This window comes from Pygoscelis adeliae, unplaced genomic scaffold, assembly GCF_000699105.1.
Source record: "Pygoscelis adeliae isolate BGI_AS28 unplaced genomic scaffold, ASM69910v1 Scaffold57, whole genome shotgun sequence".
NCBI classification, from domain to species: domain Eukaryota; kingdom Metazoa; phylum Chordata; class Aves; order Sphenisciformes; family Spheniscidae; genus Pygoscelis; species Pygoscelis adeliae.
Genome location: NW_008825615.1, coordinates 4,759,045 through 4,773,822, shown reverse-complemented (window position 1 = coordinate 4,773,822; position 14,778 = coordinate 4,759,045). Strand labels below are relative to the sequence as shown.

Here is a 14,778-nt window from a genome sequence, read left to right as displayed (position 1 = left end):
CCACAATCATGTTTCTACAGATATTTCCTTCAATGCGTCTCTCCCTTTAGAACCACTTTCAAATATTTACTTTTGAAACACACTTGCAGAACATCAGAACTTTAGGCATTTAAACAGCATACATTCCTTTCCTTTAAAATACAAAGCTATACTACTTTCTCAGAAATGTTCATGTTTGAAGATCAGAAATAATTCAACTTGTTTTTAAAGTAATCAATTTCACTGTCTCTCTGTTTTTCTGTCCTATATTTTTCAGATATAAGTATTCTTTCAAACAACAACAAAAAAGAAAATAAAGTCTTACCCTTGATCTTTTACTTGGTGTATAGGCCTTGGAATTGCTGAAAATAAGTCTCACATCTTTACATAACTCCATCGGTGACTCATAGTTGCCAGCTTCCAGTGTTTCTCTAACAGTAGCAAAATCCATAGGAGTGTCAATAATATCTCTATAATCCTGTTAAGAAATAGCACAGCAATGTATTACTTTTTTTTTCCCCCCCAAGTCTTGATGTATCATTTTCATTAGGATGCCTTTGATAAACCTATTTAAACCAAATGTCCTCTTTAAATAGGTATGGAAGACTGCTAAAGGCATTTTGTGCCTTTCTACTCATACGCAACATAACTCCTCACAGGCATACTCAACAGGATCGAGATTAGAAGTTAAATGATACAAGATTTAATTCATTTTGTAAACAGATTTACTGAAATAGAGAGCTCAAAATTTTGTGTCCTAAGGGTTATACTACTGACACATTGTCATGAAGACAACCGTGATATGGAAGTGTGACTACAAGCTTTCTGGGTGGCTTGACAGCTCAAACTCGGTACTAAGCCTAATACTGTTTTTACGTATTAGCTTTAAAATATGAAGTTTGAATATTTGAACCTGATCAGAGGTTTAGCTCATCCCTGCTGAAACCTGAGCAGTTTCCTAAACGGAGACCTGACAATTTAGGAAAGTAATATGAAAATAATGAAAACTCCACAGGCTTAAATAGGACCCTGTTCAAGCCAATGACAGAACTTCTTTTCTAGGCTATGGAAGAAACAGAAGAATATCCATATGACAAAAAGCTTAAATACCAAAATTAACCAAAAAGTTAACTTAATCCATTAGGGCAAATAGAACCTGTATGAGTGCCTCTGAACGTTAAACAGGTTTGTGACACCAGGGGGCAGAGTGTTTCACGCCCAAGCCTAGTAAGGTGCTCTGCATCAGCTCATTTGAGAATCTCAAACACAAAGGACCACTTGTAGTTAGCCACAGCATAAAGTTTAGGTTACTTCAAAAATTACGGTGCCCAATGGCTGCAGAAGTGTCAAGACAGACCTACTAGTGACTTCCGAAAGAGAAGCATTTCTTTTCTCTAACTGGGACGATTGATTTCCCCCAAGTTAATCACCTTAGAGTGATCTTTTAAAGAAAAACTTAAGATATGCTGGATGGAAAGCATGCAAAACCTTTGCATTGTTACTCAAGGTAAAACTAGCCTAAAAGGCTAAAAGAGATCCAAGGCAACAAGACTTTCATGTTCAAATATTCTGTAGTTACAAATGGCTGCTCATGGCTATCTGAACTCCAGTGTAATCACCCAGGCAGAAAGCAAAATTTGGGATAGTCATTGTTACTACAGTTAATGGCTCACTACAGTTCTTCAGTGGGTACTTTTTCTGCATCAAGCCCAGATGACTGTGATATGAAAATTACTTCTAGTTTTTATACTTCTGAAATGAAAACAAAAAATGATCCATAACAACATCTGTCACATGCAACAACCAAACATATGCACTTCACATGTGACCATTTTTCACTCAGAAAAGGAGACACATCTTAATTGCAAAAGCTGTAATTTACGTAACAACATAGGCATCTCTGAATATAAAATATTTTGTAACTGAAGTATTTAAGAGAGCAGAGAAGTACAATTTCTTTTGCAATTACTTTATAAAGACAATAAACGTTATCAGGTGACAACCAAGCACTGAAGAAATTTCTGTCAATGGAGCTGCCTGAAGTTTCAATTAAAAGAGCTGGAAAAATGTTCACAGTTGAAAAAAAAAAACCAACAAACCAACCCATACCACCTAACAACTGGATTATAACAAGCCTTCCTGTTCTAAAATACTCACTGGATATTCGAGGAGATCCACTGGTTGTCGAAACGGTTCAGAGTCTTCACACTGAAAAATGAGATTCAGCAGCTCCTGGCATTGCTTCTTCCATGACTGAATGTCATATGACTGAGCTCTATTACGTAGCCGCCGCTTTGGCTGATGATCCTGAAATTACAATATTGTCTGGTATATATTAAATAAACTAGCTGTTTTTACAAAATCTAATGGAAAAGGTACCCTGCAGGATATAAATTCTAATTAATGAATTCATAACATGCAGCAGCACAGACAGAAATGCTTTTATACTGAACAGCTCAGTAGAACAACATGTCACTTAAAGTTCAAAACTTTCCAAAAGCTGACATTACATGATAATAAAAACGTTTTCAGTTTTACATTCCTTTGTTTACAAATGCATTTCTCATTATTTATAGCACTATAAATCATTTAAAAAAAAAAAGGAAAAAAGGAATTACCTTTCTTTTTCTAGTGGAAGTTCCTGGCACATTTGTATCTTTCTCTTCTTCCTTTGAGCAAGATAATGAGTCGCATAAAAAGGTTAAAAAAATACAAGCATATATGAGTAGGTGAGTTCTTTTATACTTCGCGTATAATCTGAATCTATGCAGTTCTATCCCTGCCCCTCTGGGAAGCATTTCATGCGACCATCAGTTTTGAGAACCTCTCAGAAGTCTAAGAAGCATCTAAATTCTCCAGTAAACTGTTAAAGCTCTCTGCACTAAAGGAGGAGAGGAGGCTGGATTTTTACCCAGCTTCCCAGCTGACAAAAATAAATGTTTAATTGACAGAAAAGTACACCCCACTCCCTTACAGTGACTGAAAACACTACTTTCATATCCAGTAGGACAGAGGCAGCGGGCCCGTTTCTCCAGTCTATCAATGCCAATGTCTAAGACACAACCACTTACCTCATCCGAGTCAGACAACACTTTCTTCTTCATTGCATTGTATAATGGAATTATGTCATAGCAACTCTGGTCTCTGTGTAAAAAGAAATACATGCTAACATTTATTTTCCATCTTCACCTGTGAAATCAACTGTATTTTGCCTAGGATAAGGAAAATGTTTATGAAGCCATTCCCAAATAAAACTATGAAGTGTTTAGTGCTATATGAATACTAAGAGGACTGCAGTATTAAGAAAAGCTAATCTTCTGCTCAAAAAGCTGTAAAATATTATCTGCACTCTGTAAAATACAGGCCACTTAACAGTGTCAACCTTCTAAAATTAAAAATCATAATCCTTTACCATGAATTTATTAGCATTAGAAAAATCTAATTCTATACCACATAAAGGGCTTTGGGGCCCATCTAGCTTTGTAAGAAACACTACAGTGGATTTAGTGTACAAAAGTGCAATTTAATACATTAGCACCCACAATCTAAGACATTTGAAATGTAGTGCTTAGCTGTGTAAGGACTGTTATATACAATGACACTGTTATTATATAAACCTGCATAATTAGATCAGCAAAACAAACACCGATATTCAATTCTTGTATAACAGAGCAAACTCCTACAAAAAGAAAGCCCAAAGGTGTTCTACTATGTAGCAATACAAACCACCAGAAAAAAAAAGGAGTGAACACTCAGCAACTCTATACTGGAATCATAATCCGTAATACAGGCTACTGCGATTATCACTAGAACAGCTGGGGAGAAGGTGAAAAAAAATCAAGCAACACCCCCCTCCCCGTTTTCTGCTTTTTAAAAGACTTAGGTAACTTAGAGACTAAGCCTTAGATTCTCAGAGACATCTAGATAGTTCACTCTCGTTAGAACCACGGGGTTTGCCTTCCATGGTCTAGGCCTTCTACCCTACAGTTAGAACCCTAAAAAGAAGTCTGGGCTTTATATGCACTGTTAGTTCACTTAAATGAGTATATTAATAGACACAAGCTATAGGCCATTATTAAATAAGAATATCCATGCATTGCACTCATTTAGCTAAGCCAATTAAAAACACACACTTTGAAAAACTCTGAGCTGCTTAATTAATCAGAAAAAAACTAGTAGAGAAGCCCTTTAGATACATATCTGTTCCTAAAGGTGTATTTCACTAAAACTTTTAACATCTGAAGCAGTTAAGTACTTTTCACTCTCCAGCCAGTATCAGAAATCACAGGAACTGAAGATATCAGAGATTTATGTATGGAGTCAAAGTCCTAGATTTCCAAATATATAATGCAACTCTAATGTTTTTAAGAACACATGAAATAAAAAAGAACAAGATTCAATTTAACGCTGAGAAACGAAAACACTAAAAATGTCATGATTTTTGTTAAACTAAGGAAGTATCTTGCTGTTTCTACAAGGTGGGAACAGCAGCATTCACTGCGTACAAGCAAATCAAGGCAGCAGACACACTCAGTAAGCTCTTCTTACAAACTTTAGGTCTGCACATGTATCAGCTGACCATCAGAAATCTGAAACATTTCTGAGTTTTTCTATAGACAATAATAAAAAAGAACATTTGAAAAACAACTATTTCTGTTGACTACAAAGCCTCCAATTTTTATTTTGCATATCAAACACCATTTTCAATCACATTATAAATTGTAAAGACTTCAGAATTAAATGCCCACAATTATATTAACATAGGCAGTATTCAAACTCAAAATTAGAACTCCTAACTCACCTATAAATGTATCTATCACTCCATGAAGATACTCAGACCCATTTTTATCATTTAGCAGAAAGTCTCTTGAAATAAAATGCCATGCCAATCAACGTGCTATAGAACTTCCTCTTGTTTCACAAACTTACGTATTCTTTGTCAAGATAAGCTTTATTCTTTTCTGCCCCAACAGCAGACAACAGGCTTATTCAAGCTGCAGAACTCTCTCACTTTAAAATTCAGATTTGAAAAGGCTAAATACCTTGGTAAGAGACAGGAATAACAACAGACCTACTAAGCAACTCACTTTATGAAGTGCAGCAGAAGATCTGTGACAAATTTGGCAGATTTGACAATAGGACTTCCGGGTTCATTAAATGTGCGAGTATTATGTTCTATGTACCGGACTTCCCACATTAATGAAGAAAGGCGCCTGTATATGAAAGGAGGGAAGGGGGGGGGGCAGGGGGGGGAGAAAAAAAAAAAAAGACTTCATTTCTAGCAATGTATATGGAACAGGAGAAAAAGCCTTACATCTTTCTTCCAATGTATCATCCCTTTTTTTTTTTTTTTTTACATTAAAATCAGAAACATGCACACTTCGCTATATTGCCCTACGCTCAGCAGAAAGCAGCTTCCTCAAGCTTTCTGCTCTCACGTTATGTCTTGCAGTAATTTATACAAATGGCTTTAAGAATATACAGCTGATGCTCCTCGGGAAAATTCAGCTGTGACACTTCAGCTTTTATTATTCCTTTATGATATACATAACCCACCCTATATCACCTCTTAAGTCTCAGCTGAGGATTAACAAAATAAAAAATTATTAAAAGTATACATTTTTCTGACAGATAGACAATCAGAATTCCTCATGTAGCTCTGATTTAATGACCTAACTATAGAATAGCTACATTATTAAAAATGATACACAAAAGCAAAACTAACTGAAAAAATTAAATCCAAATCTAAAAAAAGATGCAATAAAAAAGGCAAATACATACTATTTCAAATAAAAACCTCTGACAGCGTAGAAGTTACAAATATACACAATCTTCTATTTTCATACTAGCAAAACATGACGAAAAGAAATGCTGCACAAGTGTTTTGTAGAGTGAAGTGGGGGATCATGTTTAGCGTGGCATAAGCGTTTAGATGCAATTTAATCATGTTTATGGGTCCAGCATTTAGTTCTATACAATGCCAGTAGTGACTGGCAAAGATCATATTTCTTCTGTTTTGTTTTGCAGTTTTTAAAAACACTCAGGCATGCTACGACTCCTGGTTCAGAAGAGAAAAAAATATGTTTTCAGGTAAGCCTCATGAAAAGCTACCAAAATCACAAGTGATCTGAACAATCCCTCCTGCAGAAGGTAAAGAAAAAAATTTCACTGGAAAGCACAAGGTGGTTGCTTCAGGCCTTGGCAATACTACAAACTAATAAAACCAGATTTACTGAAGAAGGCATGCTGATTACCAAAAACAACTGCTTACTCTTTTGACAAGAGAAGCAAAATCCAGCAGAAAGTCCTCGCCACCTCTGATTGCAAAGCAGTACATTATAGAAGTGAAAGCTGGATTACCTTATATCACACAAGAAACATGGAACAATAAATGTGCATTATTGCATTATAATGTGTAAAAAACAGGGTTTTTTTAAATGAAAAAGTTATTTTAATTTAGAATTCAATCTTCAGTTAGTATGCATAAAGTACTACAAATTAACTTTGAAGTTTGGCCCAAAACAAAATGCTATCCATGTTTATTCAAAACAAGTATTAGAGGGACACTGATTTTCAAACCAGAAATATCCGAACCACCAAAGGAAACAGAAGTAATTTAAAGGAGCATACTCCTACATAGGTGATATTTACTTGAAAAAGATACAGCAATTGCAATCACAGTTTAGGAAAATGTCAAAACGGTAAAACTTACTTTTGTTGCTGTCCAACAATTTAGAATTTCAAGGCCAATAATTTAACATGCTATTTTCTGTGTAGCTTCTTAAGTGATAACGCAAGATTATTTTTAAGCACATTAGGATAAAAACACTTGAAATATTTCTAATTAAAAACAGTTTGTTGTTTTTTTTTTTAAATTAGAAAGTGGAAACTTAATCCTTTTGACTAAAAGTCATTTTACTGACCTCTGGTCCTGCAATTTGAATCTCACATGGAACAAGTCATTTGCATAAGCAGGAATCTGAATGCCACATAATTCTAAAATACATTTTGGAGAAGAGATGTTCAATCCTTTTTAAAGTTTTATAAAATGGAAACCTAGCTCAAGGACAGAAGCTGGGAGAGAGAAATGGAAAGCACACACCTGTACCCATCTCCTACTTGGGTATTACAAGACAAAGAGCTACCAAATATACAGTTGGCACTATTTTACAGCAGGAACTGAGACTTGGATCTAACCTGTAAAATCTGCTTTCCAGTCTTTGTTTAATGGAACTGAGGTCTGTGGGATATGCCACAACAGTGCAATACATTGGGTAAGCTTGAAGATCCACAGGTGCCACAAATGCAGAAGCAATATCTAGACAGAATGAAAAAAAAAAAGAGATAAATAATTAGTTATATACCACAAAAGTCCCTTAGCAGTTTCAAGATTCACCCCCCCTGCAACATATGCTATTTCTTCATGTTTGAAACGCATAGCACTTTCCCCAAAACAACAACAGTAACTACTCTAGATATTCTGAACAATTTGTGATATTCTACACATAAAAGTGCTTGCTGAGGTGTATGCTGTAAGTACAATCACTGCGGTGACTGCCCATTCTGTGGTGCATGAAGCACCACCCTCCTCAGAGATATGGCAAGCGCATGCAAAATACACACATTTGAAAAGTAGATTTAAATGTATAAATTATACATATATGAAGACATGCAATTCAGTATTGTTATTTACAACACAGGCTCATTTCATTTGGTTTTATATTGCCACTCTCCCATCTTCAAACAAAGCAATGCATTACATTCTTACCATAAAAGTTACAGTACTATTTCTATCTCATTAAGATATGGGGAAAATCCACACTCAAAATAAAATAGAAACACAACCTCCTATCCCTACCTAACAGCAAAGAAGCCTTCTAAAACCAATCCACCATAATGCTAGGAGACTGCTGAGCAATTTAAGTCTGTGCACCTACACAAACCTGGATTTCTTCCTCCTGTGCTTAAAAGCATCGAGTGCTTAGACACGTCATTCTAACATTTTATACCTCAAGGGAAAATTCCGTAATACAAAAACATAAAAAAGCCTTTAAAGTCTCTCTCAGAAGTCTTTAAAAGCAGAAAATATGTTGTTGCTAAACAGACTGCTCTTCTTCTAAAAGCTGTTTACTTACTCTTATGAATGTTCTAGCAACTGCTACTTTTAACCGATATGCACCACATATGCTATAGTTAAATCCCAAACTAAGCAGTATGCCATACAACATAATGCAAAATGTAAAATCATTACTCTTAGATGACATAGTGAAAACAACTAAAATTTCCTCACAATTTTTTTTAATGTAATTCTGTAGTTTGGATTACTACACTGTGGATATTTCCTTTCTTTTGGAAGCAAAGGGAAGCTGCTTACGCAGTATGTCGCCAAAGAAGCCATAACGTGGGACATTTAGGTATCAGAGTATTTCAACAGTTAAGAGTTTTCTGGCTTTTTTGAAATATGTCTTACCTTGCTTCAAGTACTTCAAAAATAAGTTAAAAAAAATTACCTGTGACAACTTATATTTTTAATTTATGACCATTGTTACGCCAAAACCTAAGACTGCTGACTTAAACTGTTTGCTCATCACAAAATACACAAAGACTTATGATTCAGCCTGTATTTCACTGACGGATCTCCATCTCAGACACCCATCTTTGATCGTGTAAATGTTGATGTGTTAAACGTTAACAATTATCTTTTCAGGAGCTGCCTGTAAAGAGTAATTGCACTACAATCAAATAGCAAAGCAGCTTTTCGTAAGTTAATCAATTACTTTTTCCTCAACATTTTGCACAACTAAGGCAATATGGGGGAGAAAACGGGAATTAGAAAAGGCTAATACAGGGGAAATCTACACAGAGGTATCCATTCTCTAAGTAAGTACGTAAGATTTTTTCCCACTATCTGCCCGTAATATAGTTCCATCATAAAGTTTGCAATTTTAACGCCAACAAGAGATTCTGGTAGCTAAAGTAAAAAAATCAAGTACTTGTTTTTAGCATGTAAAACCCAAACCCCTAGCATATGTCAAATTTATCTACCAAAAAGCAATAGTTACCTTTGAAAACAGAGAAAATTTAGGTTTTGTATGTACTCGCTATATGAAAAAATTAAAAATGTGCAACGAGAAAGTTTTGTTCCAGTTAATCAAGATGTAAAGGTGTATTTTATCACATTAATTTTGGTAATTGCAGAAGTACACGTGAGCATAGTCTGAAAAACGTAACACAAAAACATTTCCCATATTATTCAGGATTTACCTAGAGTCATGAGTTGGTTTATCCCTGCAATAATTCTGTCACACTCCTCATCTCGGGTCCTGGAACCCCACTCTCCATCCAGAGGTTTGTAGAGCAGTGTTCTACGTTCATCATCTGTTAAAGGAACACTAGTTCCCAATTCTTCTGGAAATACAGCTAGAATGTAACATGAAAACTAAATAAAACATAAATCTTTGTATCTTGTGCAATACATATACCTGTAATTCAAAGATATATAACATCATTTTACTAACTGAAACAAATGCATAGTTCTTGATTTGCTCAAAGACATTCTGGATGCACCCAGTATCCTTTCTGTATATTGTTGTATGTTAAATTTAAATCCTTACAATGCAGTTTGGTGTACAAGTCCTCCATGAAACAAGATTTATCCTCTTCCAAATAGCTAATTGTAGAATTTATTTAGAACCAACTAAGACACTCCCTTATCACAGTTAAAGTTTGTAGTTTATTTTTGGTTGTTTTTTTTTTTTAAACTCAAAATTCTTGGTAATAAATGATTTTGGTAATGAATGGTCGATGATTTTCAGATGGATTTTAAGAAAATGACTTCGATGTTGGCGCTAAAACATTCTCCAGGTAGTGGTTCCACCTTGTCACGGTTTTGTTAAGTCCAACGCTAAAATCATAGCTCCTGAGCAAGCGAATTAGAAGCGCCATCACCCTAGCATTCTTGAGGACCTACCCACTTTGACAATTCATAATGTAACAAGAGTTTTTTCAGAGTATGATGCAAAGTGCTCCTCTTTAACAACAACTTTTTTTTTTTTTTAAAGGAAGATGTAACAAAAGTCAGTATTTGTGGATACAGCAAAAAAAATCAGGTTCAGGTTTGGTTATCTGCCTATTTTAATTATTTTAGTCATGTTATCACTCGACATCTGTATATTACTTATGACGAAGAGGTACCCATTAAAAAAAGGGTTGAACCAAAATGAAAAGTTGAAATAAACACATTTAAAACTTAAAAGAATTAAGAATTATTTATGGTTACTTATGAGTGGCAGTATTATCAAACGTTTCCTAGAAAACACAAGGAAAAAAATGCCGATTCTACTTTGTTTTTTAACCAGACTTTTATGAAATCTTCAAAAAAAACCCTAACGGAGGAAAGAAGTAATACTACATTCTTGTCTGTGAACAGTGCCCATGCTATGCTGTCCACTCTGCAGCACATCCATCTGCCACACGAGCTGGGCCAGACAGGGAGCAAATCCTGCTTTTATCAAACTATCTCACAGGCGCGTGTTGCATCCTCAGTGCACTGAACGTCTGCGGGCATGCTGACGGGTCTCAGAGCAGCCAGTTTCCTCGAAGCTGACATAGGGCACAGGTTTATCTTCAATCCTCCCTAACTGTACAAAAAGTTAACTTTAACTGTACATCATCTGTTATAAGCTTTTGTAACATTTCTGTCTATTTCCAACATACACTTCGTTTGTCTAAGTATGGCTGTATTTTTTTTTTGCAGTTCATTTATCTTGATACAGTTTTAGTTTTAACAATTGATTTAAGGACGTTCTTCAAATGCAACTGGTTTGTGGGCCTTCCCCCCACTCCCCAAGAGAAACAGGATTATTTAGGTAACACCATACTTTTTTTTCTTCTTTAAATACACTCTTAAAGCAAATTATATTATTAATGTACCATACCATTACTTGGTATCAGCTCCATGTCCCAAGGGCTCATCTTCTCTGTATCACCATTGTCCCAGCTTAAAAATAACCACATTTAATTATCTACTAATATTGCTTCAACAATGTAATTATTTAATGTTTGTAACATAACTTATTTATATACCACAGAGTATTATAATAAACTGGTACAGTGAGATGCAGGACTGAATTTAATGAAAGCTAGTTGCTTAGTCAGTACTTCAAATGAAATAACTAATGAAAATAAAAGATTGAAGATAAATTTGCTAACCAGACATTGTAGCACTGAAATAAGCTATCAGGATAATCAGGCTGAAGAGGTTCCTGGCTTTCAATTGTTCCAAACCACCAAGCATCATCTATCACTGACCTGAAACGATCACCTAGGTAAGAACACAAAATAATTTCATCAATACAAGGCACCTTACTCCTCCCAAGAAAAGCAGTTTTTAGATACCTTTGGCTTGATCTTGAATACAGAAATCCTTTTGAACACTTGTAGTGTCAACAGGCAAACATATACTCAGTTTTAAAAGAAAAAAGTCACTGAATTCTTTCTGAAGGCTGCTTTTAAACCAAAATGGAAGTTAATATGGCATTAAAAAAAGATTAATGATTTGCAAATCTATCTACATATTCTTTGAATGTAAGTTTATTTTTTAATTTCATATAAAAGGTAAGACATTTCAATGCTATAACTTTAAGACTCAAATCTACTTGCATTAAACACTACATGCTATCTTGAAGTAACTGAGCACTGTGACACTTTCATATGGGGAATATTTTACATGCTGGTGAGCTCCTCCTCCTTAGTTTCTGAAGTGCTTTTTCAGCTACCCCAATGTAACTCAGAGGTTCATTCCCTTTACTATACAGGCAATCTGACTGATAAAAGAATAAAACTTATTGAAGCTTCTTCAAAAGGTTAGCAAAGTAAATTACTATGACTTGAAATGGTTTCACTACTGCAAAGCATTCACCTAGCTAAAAAAAAAAAGTCAGAAGCGTTACTAAAAAAAGTTACACATGAGAATAGGTGTATTACACGCCATCATAAATTCTAACATTTTCTGTAACACATGCCACAGAATTTAGAAACAATTTTTAGTGAAGTACTCAGTTTACTCAATACAAGAACAAATGTAATTTAAGTCTGAGATTCCAAGAACTGCACATTTTTGTTTTCATGGGATTTGAATATACACACACTTTCTCAACTGCTGCAATGTTTGTTCTATTTCAATACATCCACACTCTGCCCAAATGCTTGCTGCAGTTGTCTGAATTAATGGGAAGTAAATATATTCTCAAAAATGTTTCACTTTCTTTTCTTCTCCTTTTTTTTTTTTTAATTTAATGGATTGCAAGTAATTCTAGGACAATTACAAAGCTTCCATTAATAGTCCTAATTGTGCTGAATGTAACAGCACCAAGTATACCAGAAATATCTGAAATGCAAGATCAAAAATGTAAATAAGGGCCGATGCTTTATTTTAAAGGAACAAATCATTCTGACGAGCTCTTAAAGCACAGTCTCCCAATACGGCATTCCCTAGTGATCAGTCTTACAAAGAAATGTGTGTAGGTACAACTGTGACTGCCTTCATGGGGCTGAACATTACGCAGATCAAAACCACTTAAAGGAGCGTATACTGGCAGCCAGTTCCAATTTCTCAAGAGCCACTGCATTCCTACAGACAGAATGCTAAAGCAGGAAACAACACGGTTGAAAAAGCCCACAGAACAATCTCTTCAATCACTATTTTTCCAATGTTGTCCTCATCTATGCGGACAGCAGATCAAAAATTCTTATTAGAAGAAGGATTTAGCTTAATTTTCCAGAACTGTGTATCACCAGATAACGTGAGCTTGATGAAAATATAAAATGTACATTGAACTTAAAGTGGCTGCTATGTAAGAGGCAGGTATGCACACCTGTCTAAGACATACAGCCAAAGCTGCAGGAATCCTACTGGAATAGCTTTTAGCCCAAGTATTAATCTTCTAGTTAAACTATAATAAGACATAGATATGCAATAAATAGAACCTGAGTAGAAAGAAGAACCTGTCACTTCTCAAACTAAGTTTGTTCTGAAAGGATTCTTACATTAATATACATTTAATATTAAAAAATATAAATATCATAGATAAGCATATGTTCTTCCCTAAAACAAACAAAACCCAATCTACAACAAGAACACACCACAAAAAAACCACCAAAAACCCCCACCAAAACACCAAGGATTGTTATTGGTTAAAAGATCAATGTTTTAATGACTTAAAGTGGAGTCAGAAAATTTAATATCCAGTGACTCTCCAAATAGTAGCTATAAAAATATTGATTTGTAGGCTAAGTGCCAGAAATCAGAGAGGAACAAGAAAAGATAGTAACAGTAGCCCTGAGAAAACAAACCAGCAACTGCATGACATGAAAAAAATATCAGTTTGTTGATGAAGAGCTATGGTGAAAGTTCACAAGACTTAAGCATGTCACATAAATCTTGGGGATTTCAGAATCACGTGGTTAAATACTCAGGAGCAGTTTCATGTACAGTTCTAAAGCATTTCTCCTTATCCTGGTAGAAAATATGATCTGCTTTCAAGGAACATTTTCATATTGTGTTCCACACTGCAACAAAACAGTGCACGATTTGTTCCGAGCACATAAGCATACACTAGTAAGATCTCCACCGTGTCAATGTAGAGAGCAGGCTAGCACTCTGGAAGGCTCCTGGAGGAGCTGTAACAGTTCTAACAGCAGTGCCTGTGCTATCTCTGCTTTAGCATTTCATACGGTCTCCAAGAAGGAGACTATTTTACCACTATTTTTACCACCCAAAAGAGGAACAGAAGAATGACTTCTAACACACACTCGTCAGAGTTACAAGCTGGTATTAGATAATACTGGCCGGAAACTCACATTATTTACATTGAAGGCTTGATAAAAGGTTCTGGCACTTTCAATACTTTTTGTGTAGCTCTGATTCATTCCACACTGCAAGTTTCTAGAATTACAGTTGCCAGTCCAGGAAGGAGATGCTACCTGTGCTCATAGTCTTGAGAGCAGCAAGGGTAACATTTCAAGGTCCCTCCTCTACTGGATTTCTATCACGACGGCTGACAGATGACTTCTGGCTAGGCTGTTCACATACAAGGTATGGCAGCCACCCTTGTACTGCTGCTGCCCAGCCACTCTTGTACTGCTGCCGTGATCTTGTGGGAAAACACGTATGGCATGGCAGAGGAAGACAAGACCACAGATCCATAACCATCAGGAAATAGCAAAGCTTGGAGACATATTAGTAGATGTTGACTAATCTTGTCTCTTAAGGGATCTTTAAACTGAAATGATCTTTAAAGAAGAAATCAAGGTTTACATTTCCTATTGAATCACAAGCCCAGGGTCTTTACCAAATTCCCTACAGAACTGAAGACTAGCTGTCTTTTCGGACAACACAGAGTATGAGATGATATGGAACCTATTAATACGGCATCATGTAATTTATACATCTACTGCTAAGGCACACATCCTAAGAAAGGATATCATGATGTAAACCAAAGGACAGGAGATCAATTCATCTTTCCTGGCAGAAAAGTCAGGTGAGAAACAATTAAAAAAAGAGCTTTTAACATCCAGCTGTGCCACTTCTTCAGGTTACTATCCAGCAGCACAAAGGAACTCCAGCCAGTAAGAGCTTCATCAGGGCCCAACTTAATGCCTCTATGCAAATGCACGTAGCATGAGGAATAAACAAGAGGAGTTAGAGACGTGTGCACGCCTGCAGGGCTACGACCTTATTGGCATCACAGAGACATGGTGGGATGGCTCCTATGATTGGAGTGTTGGGATGGAAGGATA

The 14,778-nt window shown here is 35.7% G+C and overlaps 1 protein-coding gene across 1 annotated transcript in view; it reads right to left on the bottom strand.

Annotated features, from left to right (window-relative positions):
* The window catches only part of PHIP (pleckstrin homology domain interacting protein), a 119,850-nt gene that overhangs the window by 9,658 nt on the left and 95,414 nt on the right, over positions 1-14,778 (bottom strand). The window contains 9 exon segments of the mRNA XM_009333228.1: positions 305-457; positions 2,137-2,286; positions 2,598-2,648; positions 3,051-3,123; positions 5,067-5,192; positions 7,177-7,297; positions 9,244-9,399; positions 10,917-10,978; positions 11,191-11,302. Coding sequence (XP_009331503.1) covers positions 305-457; positions 2,137-2,286; positions 2,598-2,648; positions 3,051-3,123; positions 5,067-5,192; positions 7,177-7,297; positions 9,244-9,399; positions 10,917-10,978; positions 11,191-11,302 — 1,004 coding nt within the window.